Source organism: Panthera uncia, chromosome E3 (genome assembly GCF_023721935.1).
Source record: "Panthera uncia isolate 11264 chromosome E3, Puncia_PCG_1.0, whole genome shotgun sequence".
Classification (NCBI taxonomy): Eukaryota; Metazoa; Chordata; class Mammalia; order Carnivora; family Felidae; genus Panthera; species Panthera uncia.
The window spans coordinates 28,767,075-28,784,947 of record NC_064815.1 but is presented as its reverse complement, the minus strand read 5'-3'; the positions used below and the strand labels follow the sequence as shown (position 1 = coordinate 28,784,947).

Here is a 17,873-nt window from a genome sequence, read left to right as displayed (position 1 = left end):
CTTACAACAATTTCTATAAGCTAGTACAATTTACAATACAGAACCTCCTCTTAAAGTTTAGGAATTTATACATATGCCAATATTCCTCTGATATGGGGACTTAAATGGCAGGTGCAGGGGCACCTGGGTGGCTCAGTCAGTTAAGCGTCCAACTTCGCCTCAGGTCATGATCTCGCAGTTCAGGAGTTTGAGCTCCTCGTCAGGCTCTGTGCTGACAGCTCAGAGCCTGGAGCCTGCTTCAGATTCTGTGTCTCCCTCCCTCTGCCCCTCCTTTGCTTGTGCTCTAAGAATAAATAAACATTAAAAAAAACTTAAAAAAAGTTAAATGGCAGATGCATATGTAGACTTTATAAATTATTCATTTATAAATTATAAGCCTATCTTTCTCTACAGTTACTATAGCTTAGATCTTTCTTGCTCCCAAAGGGACAAGGACGTGTTGAGTGAATGTTTTCTACTTGAAAATTGAATGGACAAGAGTCACTTGCAAAGTCCAAAGGCATTTGTTACATGTACAATTCCAGGACAATCTTTTTTCAAATCCCAAACTGAAAATAAACAATAAAAATTAATAAAGGTCATATTATAAATACTTGTAAGCACAAAACAGAAAATCTTCATAATATCCGATGAAGAAAACACAAAATGCAGGGTCGCCTGGGTGGCTCAGGTGGTTAAGTGTTCGACTCTTAGTTTCATGTCCAGTCATCTCCTCACAGATGGTGGGTTCGAGTCCCACATCGGGCTCTGCACTGATGGTGCAGAGCCTGCTTGGGATTCTCTTTCTCTCCCTCTCTGTCTGCCCCTCCCCCACTCACACTGCCTCTCTCTCAAAATAAATAAACTTAAAAAAAAATACAAAATGCAGACGCATGAATCAGTTCAATCAGTTTCAGACTATGTGATGGTTCACTATTTAACACAACCTTTTATCTGCCAAACTATAACGAGCAGGATAACCTCGAGTGCCTTAAGATACAGCAAGTCAGAAAAAACACATCTTTGGGACACCTGGGTGGCTCAGTCGATTAAGCATCCGATTTCATTCAGCTCAGATCATGATCTCAAGGTGAGTTCGAGCCCCATGTCAGGTTCCATGCTGACAGAGCCTGGAGCCTGCCTCTGATTCTGTCTCTCTCTCTCTCTCTCTCTGCTCCTCCCCCACTCATACTCTCTTCTCTCTCAAAAATAAACATTAAAAAAAATTTTTAAAAAAGATATTTCAGATACTTTTTTTTATTTTTAAGACCTAAGACTGATTTTGAGTGCCAATACAAAATTATAATATTTTAAAAAATTGCATGACCTAAAAAAAAATAAATTGTATGACCTATAAGCATTCTATCAATAACAAAAGAACACCTGTGATTTTGTAGGTTCCTTAGTGATGAGGAGATAAAATCTTCTGTTTTGTACCCAATTTAAGAAACTGGGCCAAATTAACAAATGATTCAAAACGTAATAGCTGACTAAACAAGAACAAGATACAGCCTAGATTTATGTAATGGTGAGCTATAAGGACCTCAAAGCAAAATTGTAAACTCTCCAAAGAAAGTCTCCTGCTATTTCTTGAGAAATAAATGAGAACAAACTTTATTTTTCCATGCTTTAAAAATGAAATGACTGATTCATACTTTCTTTTAAATATTTTGCTAAAACACGTTCTTCTGACCATTTCTGTTTTCCTTTTCTACTTTTTCAGTATTTTCTACGTTTTTAAAAATAAACATTGTTTGATTTAGGGACAAAACTGGAAGTTTTATACATATTTCAATTTCCTCTCTTAAATGAGTACTGTTCTGGGTTGAAGTGTGTACCTAAGATAAAGATTTATGTGTGCACTACAAGTACTACAAACACACATTCTGACAATGAATTCAAGTGACTTATTATTTAACAATTAAACACAATGGATTAAAATATATTTACCTGCCAATCATGACTACAGAGCTCTTCAGCTCTTTTATTCGTTCCTCCCAACAAGGCAAAGCGGTTGTGCTCTTGAGCACATACTACTGTGGCTATTAATGTATGTTAAACCCAAGCACTTAGCAGGTGGTAAGGAACTGCCTTTCAAGAAAAAAAGGTATCAAATTGCTCACACAGTCACTCAGTCTTCACACGTAAACAACTGTGTGATATTAAAGTTCTTCCACCTTCAGGGTAAGGTTCCTGGGAGGGGCCAGGTTGTAAATAGTTTAGGCCTCTTGTGGGCCAAACTTCTCTGTTGCAACCACTCAACTCTGCCATAGTAGCCTGAAAGTAGCCACAGACAATACATGAACAAGTGGGCCTGGCCAGGTTCCAATAAAATTATATTTACAAATAGGTGCTGGCTAGCCCTCTGGCTCTGGTTTGCTCACCCCTGCAGTTAAGGTACAACTAATAAAAGGTGATACTTTAGCAAAATGAATTTGAAAGAGACTTGAAAATATATGCTAATTCTTATTGTTACCTTCAAGTGGTTTAGAGCATTTATCATAAAAATGACTAAAATTTGGTATTTCCCTTGAATGATTAATATTTTACTTCTGGGGCACCTGGGTGGCTCAGTGGGTTAAGCAACTGATTTCAGCTCAGTTCATGATCTCCCTGTTCGTGGGTTCAAGGCTTGCTTTGGGCTCCCTACTGACGGGTCAGAGCCTGGAGCCTGCTTTTGATTCAGTGTCTCCCTCACGCTCTCTGCCTCTCCCCCACTCATACTCTGTCTCTCTAAAAAATAAAAGATTAAAAAAATTTTTTAAAAATATTTTACTTTCAATTACAGTTGAAAAAAAAAACAATGACACATTTTCTGAGTATTCTCTACAAGAGGAGAAGAGACTATATTCATAAAGAGCCTTTCATTTTCAAGAGAAATGAGCAGGATAGGACTTTTTCAGGAGAAGGATGTGTATCCAGCAAATTTATAGAAAATTAAAAATTGTCATTATTTCTCAAGTTTCAGATAGCTACAATAACTTACAAACTTTGGAAATTTACATTAAAATATTTTCCACAAAATCTGATTCCCTTTGCCCTGCAAAACTTACACTATACCTTTGTTCATATGGATTTTTTTTTTTTTTTTTTTTTTTTATTTTTGGGACAGAGAGAGACAGAGCATGAACGGGGGAGGGGCAGAGAGAGAGGAAGACACAGAATCGGAAACAGGCTCCAGGCTCCGAGCCATCAGCCCAGAACCTGACGCGGGGCTCGAACTCACGGACCGCGAGATCGTGACCTGGCTGAAGTCGGACGCTTAACCGACTGCGCCACCCAGGCACCCCATATGGATTTTTTTTTAATGCTTATTTTTGAAGAGAGAAAGCAAGAGCACACACTAGCTTGGAGGGGCAGAGAGAGAGGGAGACACAGAATTTGAAGCAGGCTCCAGGCTCTGAGCTGTCAGCACAGAACCTGACACGGGTTCAAACCCATGAACTGTGAGATCGTGACCTGAACCGAAGCCGGATGCCCAACTGACTGAGCCACCAGGCGCCCCTGTTCATATGGATTAAACAGAAAATGAAAGGGCATTTCTAGTGCTTTGCAAATTCTAAATATTTTACAAGAATTTTATCAAATGTCAGGGCACCTGGGTGGCTCAGTCGCTTAAGAGTCTGACTCTTGTTTTCGGCTCAGGTCATCATCTCACAGTTTCATGAGTTTGAGTCCGTGTTGGGCTCTGTGCTGTCTATGGAGACTGCGTGGAATTCTCCCTCTCTCTTTGCCCCTTCCACATTCACACCCTATCTCTCTCAAAATAAACAAATTTTTAAAAAGAGTTTTATCAAATGGTAAGTCATATTACATCAGTTATTTTTATTTTCTAAGAACCAAACTATATTTTTTGAATACCTTTTAATCAGAGAAGTTCCACCATTGCTAGGCATTTCTCCTTTTCATTTTCAGTGACTTTCAGTGACAACAAAACTTTTACATCCTCCATAGGTGTTACCCCAACATAAGAACAGTAAGATAATAATAAAACCCTTATTAGAGAGAATCCTTCATGAATGAGAATCCAGAGGCACAATAATAGCAGCAGTAGAACCAGACCTTCAAGAACTCAAAATAATGGAATTACTGCATAGATAATAAAAGAAATCAAAACATAAAAACAAAACCCAAATTAAAAGTTAGTTTCCAGGGTGCCTGAGTGGCTCAGTCAGTTAAGCATACAGCTCTTGATTTCAGCTCAGGTCATGATCTCATGATTGGTAAGGCCCGCAATGACCTCGAGGAGTCTGCTTGGGATTCTCTCTCTCTCTCTCTCTCTCTCTCTCTCTCTCTCTCTCTCTCTGCTCCCCCCTTGCTTGCACGTGCGTGAACGTGCATGCTCTCTCTCTCAAATAAACTTAAAAACAATTAATTTGCAAAATCAATAAAAAGACAACCCAATTAAAAATGGGCAAAGGATCTGAATAGATACATTTCCCAAGAAGATATGCAATAGCCAATAAGAATGTGAAAAGATGCTCAACATTGTAAGTCACTAGGGAAATGTAAATCAAAACCCAAGTGAGATATTACTTCACACTCACTAGGACGGCTATCATCAAAAAGACAGTAAGTGTTGACAGGGATGTAGAGAAATCAGAACTCTCACACACTGCTTATGGGAATGTAAAATGGTGCATTAATTTTGAAAAGCAGCTTGGCACCTCTTCAAGAAAAGTTAAATTTAGAGTTATCATAATATGAGCCAGGAATTACACTAAGTGTACACCGATGAGAAAGAAAAAGATAATACATACACACAAAATTTGTACACAAATGTTCATAGTAGCATTATTTCTAATAGTTTAAGGTAGAAACAACCCAACTGTCCATCAACTGATAAATGGATAAACAAAACATTGTATATCTATATAATATCATCCCATCCATAAATAGAAAGTACTCATACATGCTATAATGTGAATGAATCTTGAAATTATACTAAGTGAAAGAAAGTAGTCTCAAAAGATGACATATGGTAGGATTCCATTTATATGAAACTGTTCGATACAACCAAATCTGTAGAGATAAAATATATTAATCATTTCCTATGGCTGGAGTTGAGGGTAAATGGAAAGTTGACTGCTAATGGTACAGGATTTCTTTTTGGGGTGATGAAAATATTCTAAAGTTAACTATGGTGGTAATTTAAAACTTTGTAACTATACTAAAATCCACTGAACTGTGCACACTATAAATGGATGGACTGTATTCTATGTTAATTATATCTCAATAAAGCAGTTATAAAAAATATGACAAAAGTTAATTTGCAGATTTCAAGAAAAACGAAATAGAACTTAATACTGATGAAAAATAGTCACTGAAAGTGAAAACTCAATGGAACCAATTAGAAAATAAAAAGTTTAAAGCCATTTAAAAGAGCAAAACACACCATAAATATCTAATAATGCATATATAAAAATGTGTGCAAGACTTCTACAATTAAAAACAAAAAACAGTGACAAATTAAAGAAGCCCAAAGTAAATTTTTAAAAACTGCCATACTCGTGGATTAGAAATTCAGTATTGCTAAGATGTCAATCCTTCCTAAATCTATCTACAGAGTCAATCTGTAGTCCAAATTCTAGGAGATTGTTTTTTCGTGGAACTTGACAAGCTGATTCTAAAATATATGTAAATGCAAAAGTCCAACAACAGCCAAGATGCCCTTGAGTAAGAGCGTCGATTTGTTCTATCTGAGATCTACTTCTAGCTATCAGGATGCATTCTAAAGTCACAGAGATGAAGACAGTGTGGCATTCGGGCAGCAAAGTGCAGGAGATGTGTTGCCTCCTTGTTTCCCTGGTGAGAAACCCATGTGACATGTTACAAAAATGGATAATTTAAAGTGGAAGTGCAGCAAAGAAATGAAAAACAGTAACAACAAAGTAAACGGAGTTCGAGAAGTAACTGCCTATGGGCATGTGGACACTGTGGCCCTTGGAGAGACCCTGGACGTGCAGCCACAAGAACTGGGTGAAGCCTGAACTTACAACATAACCGAGCAAAGTGATTGTGACGAAAAATAAAATGAAGAGGTTTCAGAGAAAGCAATGACAGCAGAAAACTGCACGTTAAAAGAACTCTAGAGGGTATCTGGTCACATTGAAGTCACAAAGGATAAAATATTGGAAGTTGATACAGGGTTAGGAAGGAGCAGGACAATCCATAAAAGCTTAGAGAAGATGTCTACTCTGTATCTTGAGTTGCAGGGGAAGGAGACAAGTGCCATTGAGACCACCCAAGTTTTTTACAATAAAAATGCTTCCATTGTCAGTGTTTCTAATACTTTAAATTAATGTGTACAACATAAATACTAGTTTAACTCTTTTTTCCACTTCCCTATACATTTGTAACTGAGAATAAGAGAATTTTGAGGATTTTTGACAATTTTGTTTTCTTTTTTTTCCCTTTTTTTTAGAGAGAGAGCGAGAGACCACGTGCACAAGCAAAGGAGAGGGGCAGAGGGAGAGAGAGAACTTAAACAGGAACCTTGTTCAGCATGAAGCCCAACACAGGGCTTGATCCCAACAACCCTGGAATCATGACCTGAGCTAAAATCAAGAGTCAGACACTCAACTGAGTCACTCAGGTGCTCCTTGACAAACGTTTTTCAAGGTCATGGCACAATCATATTTTCCCTGCTGATGATTAAGATGGCTTTCAATAGTTTTAACTTGCATGGTCATTTTTGTGGTCCTGCACTGCTGTGCAAAATGGGGACACCTGTATGTAAAATTAATGAATTAAATGTATCAGTTCAGAAATTAGAAAAAGAATAACAGGGGTGCCTGGGTGGCTCAGTCGGTTGGGCATCCGACTTCAGCTCAGGCCACGATCTCACGGTCCATGAGTTTGAGCCCCGCGTCAGGCTCTGTGCTGGCAGCTCGGAGCCTGGAGCCTGCTTCAGATTCTATGTCTCCCTCTCTCTCTGCCCTTGCTCTGCTCATACTCTGTCTCTGTCTCTCAAAAAGTGAATAAATGTTTAAAAATATATATATATTAAAAAAAAAGAAAAGAAAAAGAATAACAGAGTCATCCTAAAGACAGCATAAAGAAGAAAAGAAAAAGCAGAAATTCATAAAATAGGAAACAAAGATACAATGGAGAGAACTGAAAAACTGGTTCATGAATAATCAGGAATAATCAAGGAAATGCATATTCTTGCAAACTTACATTACCTATTCTACAGGATAATGTCAATGAAAAAAAACCTATACTCTTCTTGAGTTCTCAAATATGTGTGAATATATGAAGTGGCAACAGAGAAGCATCTTTCTGGTCTTTGAAACTACAGAATCTAGGAGGTACATTATCTCATTTCATCTTCCCACAACTCAAGAGATGTTGCCATCATCCCCTGTAGGCATGCCAACCTGCTCATAGTCACGAAGTGTTGCCCAAAGTAATACGAATTGATAGCAGCAAGGTAACAATATAAACTTTACTGAGCATCTCTTAGGTGTTGGGTAATAAGCTACCTGCCAGGGTCTCAAGGGAAGATACAATCTGGCCTGGCTTCCACATCCTAGGTAACTGGATCTTTCCTGTGCTTCAGCTGGGGTGGGAGGAAGCTCTATGACCCACGAAGCACCGATGCCACCTACCATGCACCCTAGGGATCACCAACTCTACAACCCCTGTTCTGTCTTGCCTGGCTGCAGAGCACATAGCTAGGGACACAGGACACAATGTGGCTGCCCATGGAGGTTCTCTCTCACCTCCACGCAGAAATGACCAGCAAGTTTACCCTTTAGGGCCTATCAGTCACATCAAGGAAACACTGGGTTACTGGGTTTTCAAGCAGGAAAAACTCATCCATGAGGCTCCTGAGGATGAGATGAGGCAATGTAAGAATAAGAAGCAAGTGGCACACAGCAGGCACTTAACTGAGATCTGAGTTTCTATACAAAGCACAGCAGTACAAGCGCAAGTCAGGCAACACTTGTGAGAAGAGCCATATATAATATATTGTATAACACCTATCACGCGCGCGCGCGCGCGCGCACACACACACACACACACACACACACACACACACACAGTTAACTGCTCTGTAATTTCCATCCTTCCTAATCCCATAATGTAATACCTGGCATTTATGGTCAGCACCCCAGTGAAACCACCATTTCCGAGGGGGCCGGTGGCCTCTGCAGATTGAAAAGGTCCCCATCATGGGGTTCCCATTTCCTTTCTTTTCAGTGGCCCCTTCTTGGCTGGCTCTTTTCAGTCCCCTCTGCCTTAATAAGGCACAGTGTAAGCAGAACAGAGGTGAAGAACTCAGATTCTAAAGTTGGACCATCTGTTATCCACTGTGATCTAGGGCACACCTTTCACTTCTAGGTCTTACCTAAAAGTGGAAGTGCCTACACCCAACTCATAGGACTGTGTAGAGAATGAGATGAAATAACACCCGTCAGGGGCTGCACCCTGTGTCTGGCAAGCCAGTCCTTGATGTTCGCTGTGAGGCATGCTGTAGAAGAGCATACTCACAGGAAGAAAAGACTAGAAAAGAGTATAGTGGTGACAAAGCGGGTGTATTAGAGTGGTAAAATTACAGGTGATTTTTTTTTTCTCTAGTCACCCAGTTTTCAAAAATAAAGTGTGAGGTCATGCAGACAATTGAACAGAGAGAAAAGGAAGGAGAGAGAAGCAGAGGCAGAGAAAATGCATCAAAGAGTTCATGATTACAAGACACTGTAAAGGCTGAAAAGAAAAAGGGCAGAAAAACAGAAACTACCCCCATATCCTTAACCTTCCTCTGTGCTTGGAGTCCCACTTCCCAAATAGGAATAGAAGGCTGTGGGAAGGAAGACTGTGGTTTTCAGGAGAAAAAGCAAGTATCCAGGAAAAACAACAATCATAAAGTTTGAAGCATATACATGATAGTGAAACATCCCACGTGGGAGAAAGACATTACCCGAACCAGAGACACTCACAGAATGCAGAAGCACTACGCAGTCTGAGGCACAGAGAAAGTGAGGACATTTGTGTAAGTCTTTTCCTTTCACTGAAAGTTGTTGAAACAAGACCTTTGATACCAGAACTGCCAGACATGGTGGTATCATCAGGTGTCCCCCCCTGACAGCTCTGTCCTCTCCCCCTCAGAGGTATTCCTTAGCTAATGGTGCTGGGGAAAGCTCTCTGGCTGCAGAGTCATGGGACATGAGAGGGTGTGTGTGCTGGGGCTCCCAGGGAAAGATTTCCTCCTTTGTAAAGGGCACAGCTTAGAAGAAATTCTTCTTCCTGCTTTTGGATACAACGGGAGGAAGGAGGATGTGATGTGTAAGACTAGCGATGGCAGCCATCTTGGTACCATGAGGAGTTGAACTTGAGGGTAAGTAGAAAGAAAAGAAACCTGAGTTCTCAGTAATGATTGCTTAAACAGGAACCTGCTACTCCTGGCCTTTTTATGTGGGATAATAAACATCCTTAATGTTTAAACCACTATTAACTGGTTATTTGGTACTTTTAGGCAAAAGCATCTTAAAATTATTCATATAGCATTTGGTGAGCTGATGTGCTCAGAGGGATATCTAAATGAAAAAACCCATAGACAGAAATCAGGAATGGCAATGCTACAGCTTGGTCTTAATAGGTGCCAATCCAAATGATAAAAAGTTAAAAAGCTAATCAACTTTCTCCTCCAGGTTTTAGCTCCTTTTTTTCCCCCCTAAAGTGAGACAAGAGACTGAAATGCTCAGTTCTGCCACTCTAACTAATACTCATAATGCATTTGGCCAAGTTTTCCAAGTAGACTCCTCACAGCAAATTTCTATGAATTAGGTAAATATTTTACTGAAAGGATATTTTCTTCACCCACCTCCCAAAGTACAAAAGTATCAGAATAGAACAGAAATTTCACGTAAAAAAATTATGTGTATACACACACACACACACACACACACACACACACAATGAGAAAGACTGTATATTCTATAGCAACATTAATAAATATTTTAATTCAGGAACACTCAGGTGGCTCAGTCAGTTAAGCTTCCAACTTCAGCTCAGGTCATGATCTTGTGGTGAGTTCAAGTCCCACATTGGGCTCTCTGCTGTCAGCACAGAGCCTGCTTCGGATCCTGTTTCCCTCTCTCTCTGTCCCTCCCCAGCTCATACGCACACACACGTGGGTGCACACTCTCTCAAAAATAAACATTAAAAAATATTTTTTAACTCAACATTAAACTGAAACCTACTCTTGCAATCTAAGTTTTAGAAATGGTAAGAATTCAAAGCACCTGGGTGGCTGTCAGTTGAGCATCTGACTCTTGATTCTGGCTCAGGTCATGATCCCAGGGTTGTGGGATCAAACCCCGTGTCAAGCGTCATGCTGAGCACAAAGCCTGCTTAAGATTCTCTCTCTCACACTCCTTCTGCCCCTCTCCTCCACTCAAAAAAAATTTTTTTAGGGGCACCTGGGTGGCTCACTCGGTTAAGCGTCCGACTTCGGCTCAGGTCATGATCTCAGTTTGTGGGTTAGAGCCCTGCGTCGGGCTCTGTGCTGACAGCTAGGAGCCTGAAGCCTGCTTCTGATTCTGTGTCTCCCTCTTTCTCTCTCTGCCCCTCCCCTGCTCATGCTCTGTCTCTGTCTCTCAAAAATAAATAAATGTAAAAAAAAAAACCTTTTTAAAATTTTTAAATGTTAAAAAAATAAACAGTAATAATTTTTCAGCATCCCATTCATTTCTTTCCCAAGCAAAATTTTTAAACTGAAAATTTTATTTTTTTTAATGTTTATTTATTTATTTATATATATATATATTTTTTCAACGTTTTTTATTTATTTTTGGGACAGAGAGAGACAGAGCATGAACGGGGGAGGGGCAGAGAGAGAGGGAGACACAGAATCGGAAACAGGCTCCAGGCTCCGAGCCATCAGCCCAGAGCCCGACGCGGGGCTCGAACTCACGGACCGCGAGATCGTGACCTGGCTGAAGTCGGACGCTTAACCGACTGCGCCACCCAGGCACCCCATATTTATTTATTTATTTTTGAGAGAGAGCACATGTGCATGTGAGCGGAGGAGGGGCAGAGGGAGAGGGAGAGGGAGCGGGAGCGGGAGCGGGAGCGGGAGAGAGGGAGGGAGGATCTGAAGCGGGCTCTGTGCTGACAGCACCGAGTCCCATGTGGGGCTTGAACTCACAAACCGTGAGATGCTGAGACCTGAGCTGAATTCGATGCTCAACCGACTGAGCCACCCAGGTACCCCTATTTATTTACTTATTTTTAAATGTTTATTTCTTTTTGACAGCGAGTGAACAGGGGAGGGGCAGAGAGAGAGGGAGACCGAGGATCCCGAAGTGGGCTTTGCACTGACAGCAGAGAGCCCAACGTGGGGCTTGAACTCACGAGCCATGAGATCATGACCTGCGCTGAAGTCGGATGCTTAACTGACTGAGCTACCCAGGTGTCCCTAAATTGAAAGATTTTAAACTATAGGATTTGGAGGTGGAGGGAGAGGGAACATCAGGGGAAAGGGGGAAAGGAATGAAAATTCTGAAATGATTCATGATCTTCACATATGAAACACCCCTTCAGTTTTATCAGATGGAATTTATAAATGTTTTGTAATCAAGTTATGAATGCCAACACCAAAAGTCAGCAATAAGACAATAAAGCCTTCTTGAAAAATGAGGAAAATATAATCCACTTTTGGTCTCTTTTTTCTGTGAACTGTTCATTACTCTTTCAAACAGAGAATTTAAACACATATAGGGCAATATTTTAGTCTAAACTTTAACAAAATGAAAAACTAAGCAAATCACAGGAAGTCAGTATTAGGCCTCCAAAAGCAACTCTTGCTAGGGTAGCACTTTATCATGAAATTGCTGTAGATGAGCAGAAAATTACTAACTATATGAGATGGTGAATATAAGCAAAAAGACAACTTGAGACAAAAATAAAACACAGAAGTTATTTCCATTCCCTCTGAATCAAATACATATCCACATGAAAGAAAATTTCACCACTGCAACATATTTTCCTTATTGAAACTGAAGAAGGTTTCAGCCTGTGTTTGCAACAACACGGTTGCTGTGGAAATAGCTGATTCAACATTATGAACTCGCAGCTGAATAAAGTAAGGTGTGGAACAGAAATCTTATTTAAACAGTGGCAAGAACCATAAAACATTAAAAAGGCAAACTGAATGACGGTGAATCAGCACCATATGGTTTAATGTAAGGGTCACACATTTTCCCTTTGGGCCTGACACAAATAGGATGTGTCTTTTTAATTTAGTCCTATTTTTGGAACCCTCTAATCATCACCATCATCCCTCAAATGTCCTAAGTTTTACTATCTGCTTCTGACTGCACGACGCACCGTGTATTTTATGAAACTGACTCTGTTGAAGACAGAGTTTCTGTAGTTCCTACCTCACCAGAACACACACAAGTTATGCCACCAACAAAGCACACGTCAGGGCTTTGAAAATTTTCTGCCTGTACCTGATTCTATTAAATACAGCAGCACGGACTTCATCATCACACGACATCACTTCAGGCTTAGGTTTCAAGACTCTTTACAAACTCTTCAAGAACGGAAGTTGTGAGAGAATGTTACTGGGCGCCCAGATCCACTTCACACCCTGTAACCCAGCCCGCACCCCCAGCACTGTTATCACACCTGGAATTTGTTCTTCCACTTTTATGGGTCAGGTAAGAGTTCTCCAAGCCATCTTGAAAACCCTTAAGACACTTTATATAGAAATGATGTGAATTATTTTAACCCTAAAATATATGTTCTACATGCAGCCCCCGCCTCTGCCTCCCCTTTCTACAGAAACACACTTTTAAATACACACACTTTACCAATATTTTCCTCTGCTTTTCTGAACCTTTCAAATCATAACAAGCATTTTGAAACCAGAAATCTTATCCTTTGTAAAATAAAAAGAATCAACAAATTTTGAAAATAATGGTTATGTGTGGGGCTATTAAGAAAAGGAAAAACAGCGACTGTTCCACCCTTAGGAGAGGACGCAGTGAACGGACTCTGTAAACAGAAACCCAGATTCCCTCTGCAGTTGGCACTGCTGAGGGTGTGGCTGCCCTCCGAGTGTGCACAGGAGATCAATTCATACCAGCAAAACCGGAAAAATCACAACTGAGAGCAACTGTGGAAGCAGCGAGAGCCAAGAGCAGGACGTAAAGGAGTCTGCTTTCTGCTAGGTGAGTCACAGGAAACTTTCCTGCCAGAGTCGGGAGGCCCGCCGTGCCCATCTCCTTCAGTTAAGAATGTAGGTCAAAACTCCCTGGGTTTCATGCTCCAGGGATCCGAGGGGAAGGGCTAGGGCCCAAGTTTAGAGGCAGAAGCCCAGTTCCTAGGGAGCAGGGAGGTCAGCCACTGGCCTTGGCCTGCCTTCTAACTAAGCCTCCACTTTCAGCAGACTACAGGGAACTCCATCATTCCAGAAGTGAACAACACACGGGAGTACTGGGCTAGCCCTTCTTACTATTCTGGATTTGGGCCACCTTGTGTATTCTTACGAGGGCTCACAGGACGAAAGGCTCACAGGATGAACCAGCTCAACTTGTGTTTGTATATAATGACGGTCAGCTCACCCAGCTCTGTTGACACAGGGGACCCGGTGGCAATCTCACCAATCTTGGCCACTCCATCATAGTAGGCTTTTCCCGCAAGGATCATAGCTAGACAGGGAAGGTGACACACAAAATCATCACTTACACAAGGAAAAGAGGAAGTGCACGGAGGTTTGCTTCCAAATATCCCTCAGTCCCTTCTGGGTGCAGAAAGGTTTGGGCTGTGCCAAGGGTGGCTCTCGGAGGGCAGGGCTTGTGCCTGATAGCTGTGACGTCCCTCCAGTGCACTTTCGGAGGCCCCCGCCCAATGGAAAGCTCCACAGGATCCTCACCTTGGACCAGCCCTGGCATAGCTGAATCCAGAAAAGGCCCTGCCTTCTGATGCCAGTTCCAGAGGGGATATGTTTCCAACATCAAATTAGGGCTGCAAACATATCCGCTCCAGCAAGAGAGCTTTTCTCAGCTGGTTATTCTACAGCTACACAGGTCTGCAACATTATTAGTTGAAAGAACTTGCATGGGGTGGCCCAGGAACCTGGCCTTTCAATGGCACTTTTACTTTTCTATTGAAAAACTTATTCTGAGCCACAAACAATAAAATAATTGTTGTTAGGGGGGAAAGGTATGAAATTTAAAATACATTATTTTAATCACTCCAAAAACACAACAGAATTCTCTGAAAAATAATTGAATGTTCTATCAACTCCCCACTACCTTTTTGGCAGAAACAAGGAAAACTTCTATTGCTATATCAATTGGATTCTATTTCTCTTAAAAATAGTATTTCTCTTTTCAAATTGATTCTGAAGACTAAATTATAAGGTGTAGAAATCTGTTTTTGATTTTTATTTTTCCTTCCTTTCTTTTTCTTTAGGAAAGGGAGTCAGGGGCAAGACAGACCTGGGTCTGCATTCTGCCTTTACTTCTAATGACACGACCTCCCTGGGCAAGGTCACTATCCTTTCTGAAACAAAGGAGGGTCATCTATAAAATGCCCTAAGAGCACAAGCATGGAAGCTGCTAATATGATTTCCTTCCTTCACTTTCCAACAAGCTAGGTTTGGTAAGACTGATAGTGTACAACAAGCAAGCTTTTTAACAACACCTAGCCTATTTAGTGTGGTTTTGAAGAAAATAATTTATTTTGCTTTACTCAAAGACTAACTCTGAAGAATACAAAATTTTAGAACTAAAAGAGCCCTTAGGAATCTCTAAGATTCCTTTCCTTTTTACTGTGAAGAAAACCAGAGGCCATACCAAGTGCTTTGCCCCAATTTATAATGGGTATTGTTTTACAACAGTGGGTTAAAAAAGATATCTCAAGCATAAAAAGTAGCGGGGAGAAGGTAGGGGGTGCCACAGAACAAATTATGTACAAGTCTAGCTGAGGATATTACTGGCCAAAAAAGTAGCATTTTCATGGCAAATTCATCTATTTCTTGTAGAGTTGAAAAAAAATGTAAAAGTTACAGCTTTTACTAATATGTATACAAGTTTAAGAAATGTAACGCTCCATTATACAGTTATTTCATAAGACTGAGGATAACCTTAAAGTATAATAGTAAAAAAGAACAATAACAAGTAGCATTTATATGGACTTTCCAAGCCTTACTTAAGTTTACCTATCCAAGAATATTAAGACATGGGTCAGTGATGTTATCACCCTGTTTCATGAAGGAGAGTGGAGTGAAGATATGCTGGGACGTGCCCAAGGTCAATGGCAAATCAGAGGCAGTGCACAGAACTCCAACTAAGGTAGTTTACTTCCTCATTCACATGCATTAACAATCTGACCCATTCCACCTTGTATTTTACTATTCCCCAACAGCTTCTCACTCATGCCAGTCTGGGCCTCAGATTTTGGCTTGGATGCTGTCTTTTCTGCCTGAAACCTAACATGTGTCAGCTTGCACAGCTCCTACAAGGCCTCCCGCCTGGTCTGTTCCCCACCAACTTCACTGCTCAAATTCCTGTGACACTGCTCTTTCCATGCTCTTTGTTAGCTGTGAATGTTGTCCTGACTTATGACCTAAGTGGTGACTGCACATCTGGCATCCTCAACTATACTACAAATTCTTACCGAGGACTTTACAAATTTATCTCAATTTCTCGATGGCTTCAGTAAAAAACAGATGGCCTGCAGAAATTCTGGAAATACTTAAAAAGTGCAAAATAGTCCCTTTGGGGAGAAGCCTTATTTAGCAAGAGACTAAGCTGCTGGCAGCTCCCTGAGTCACCTTGTAAAACTGCCTCGGAGAGGCACCAAGTGCTAGAAAGAAAAAAAACCATCACAGGTCATTGTGACTTCCTTCACAGGGGCATCTAAAGCAATGACTTTGTGGCCTTGTGACTAAGCAGTCACGGAGGGAGAGTCAGCTGTGCAAGAATTCTAAAACCAGTCTCCTGCTCTTTGATAAGGGAGGTGAAGGGTCACCTACAGAGGTCGCTGACACTTCTTGGGGGGTGAGGGATGGTTTCCCAACAGTGAAAATGTCTGGCAAACAGCACAGAGATCCAGAAGAAAGTAAATAAGTAGTTTACTTTCCCATGATTATGACAACTGGGCACCTGTCATCCAAACTCTAGCTACCATACCCCCTCTTCCTGGGGCATGCTTATGCTAAGGGTATATGAGGTCACAGATTTATTTTCAAAACCTCAAGAGGGAGCAGCCAAAGGTGTGACATGGTGAAAGAAGGAAATGAGAAATACATAAAAGACCCAGAACTTGATCTGAACCATTGGAAACTAAGTTTTCTACTTATGTTACACGGTGGTTTTAGTGAACCAAGGTACAGGGTGAAAATGGTGTCTGAATATTTTTGGGGTGACACTTGTTACATAGGGAGAATTATTGTGACTGTGTTAAAATCTAGTGATTATCAGCATCTCAAGTTTTTAAGGTGATCACTGATAACATTCACCTCTTAGTAGGGAAATCCATGTGTAGATGCAGGTCAGCTTCCTCCAATGAAACCTCTTGAAACTAGCAAACAACTCCAGTTCACAAAGAGAGATAAAAGCCAATGCCTGAATTCATTTTAAAGGAAGCACTCTTTTGGAAATGAAAATTTTAACTTCAACCTTTAACTCAGATGTTTTTCCGTTCAGGCTAAAACTTTTCTCATATCACTATCAGAAGTTATACACCCAAAGGCAAGAAAGTATTCTACATAAATAAAAAGAGAGTAATTCTTCTGCTGCAAGACACTAACAAATATTTTAAGCACACATTTAATATATGTTATTAGTTCACGACGAATTTGGTTTGCAAAGTGGAAAACATGTTTATGGCAATGATGTAAAAGATTGAGTCCGGTCAAAAACCATGATCTGGTAATTGAAATACATCACTTAGAATAGCCAATGATTCAATTTATTCATTTCAAATACACTAATATCCTATCATTGCAAACTTCCATAGAATTAACCTAAGTATTGTTTTTAACTTCAAGATATTTCAAAAATTCACTATTAACTACATAAAAATAATTAAGTAAAATATTTACTGAATGGTTTTTATATGTGCACTATATTTATAAATTTAGAAAACACTTACCATTAACAGCTTTTTCATAATTTTTTCCTAGGTTTATTAAATTTCGTAGCCCAGGATTGAACTGTTCCATAACATTCTGACAAACAAACAAACAAACAAATTAATAAGATAAGCAAACAGTAGATCAAGTAATCTTTAGACTTTGTCACTACATAGCCATGGATGCCTGTGTATGCTCGACAGTACGTCTACAAAGCCATGAATGTTTACTTTAAAATAATGAAGAGCACATACTTCTTTACTGATGGAACAGGGCACTCGTACTGGCAAGACACATGTGATCTTGGCAGTTTCCCAGTTGCCCAAGGGCTGCCTAGAACCTACTATAAATGGAGCAAGTAGCCGACACGCATACCTCCAAAGCATACCCTACAGGAGTTACAGGCCCAGAAGCTGATGCTCCCAGTGGGGTTTAAGTAGGTTAATGGTTGTCACGCTAATGTTAAAAAGAGGTGTGCATGATTGGAACCTTATAACTATATAAGCAACGTTTTGGTTATCAATTGAACAGACATATCTTTCTTTCTTTTTTTAAATTAACGTTTATTTATTTTTGAGAGACGGAGACAGAGCACGAACACGGGAGGGGCACAGAGAGGGAGACACAGAATCCGAAGCAGGCTCCAGGCTGAGCTGTCAGCCTGTGTTGAACCCACGAACCATGAGATCATGACATGAGCCAAAGCTGGATGCTTAACTGACTGAGTCACCCAGGTGCCCCTGAACAGACATTTCTAAGAGATCTTGTTTTTACTATGCTTAATAACCAGGAGAGGGTATGA

General features: G+C 40.4%; 1 protein-coding gene across 2 annotated transcripts in view; it reads right to left on the bottom strand.

The window, feature by feature from the left end:
• BAIAP2L1 (BAR/IMD domain containing adaptor protein 2 like 1) overlaps positions 1-17,873 on the bottom strand; it is a 92,319-nt gene that overhangs the window by 49,277 nt on the left and 25,169 nt on the right. For both annotated transcript variants that reach the window (XM_049638900.1, XM_049638901.1), the window contains exons 2-3: positions 17,092-17,167; positions 13,554-13,640 (exon numbers count right to left, since the gene is read on the bottom strand). In XM_049638900.1, coding sequence (XP_049494857.1) covers positions 13,554-13,640; positions 17,092-17,167 — 163 coding nt within the window. The remainder of the gene's footprint in view (positions 1-13,553; positions 13,641-17,091; positions 17,168-17,873) is intronic.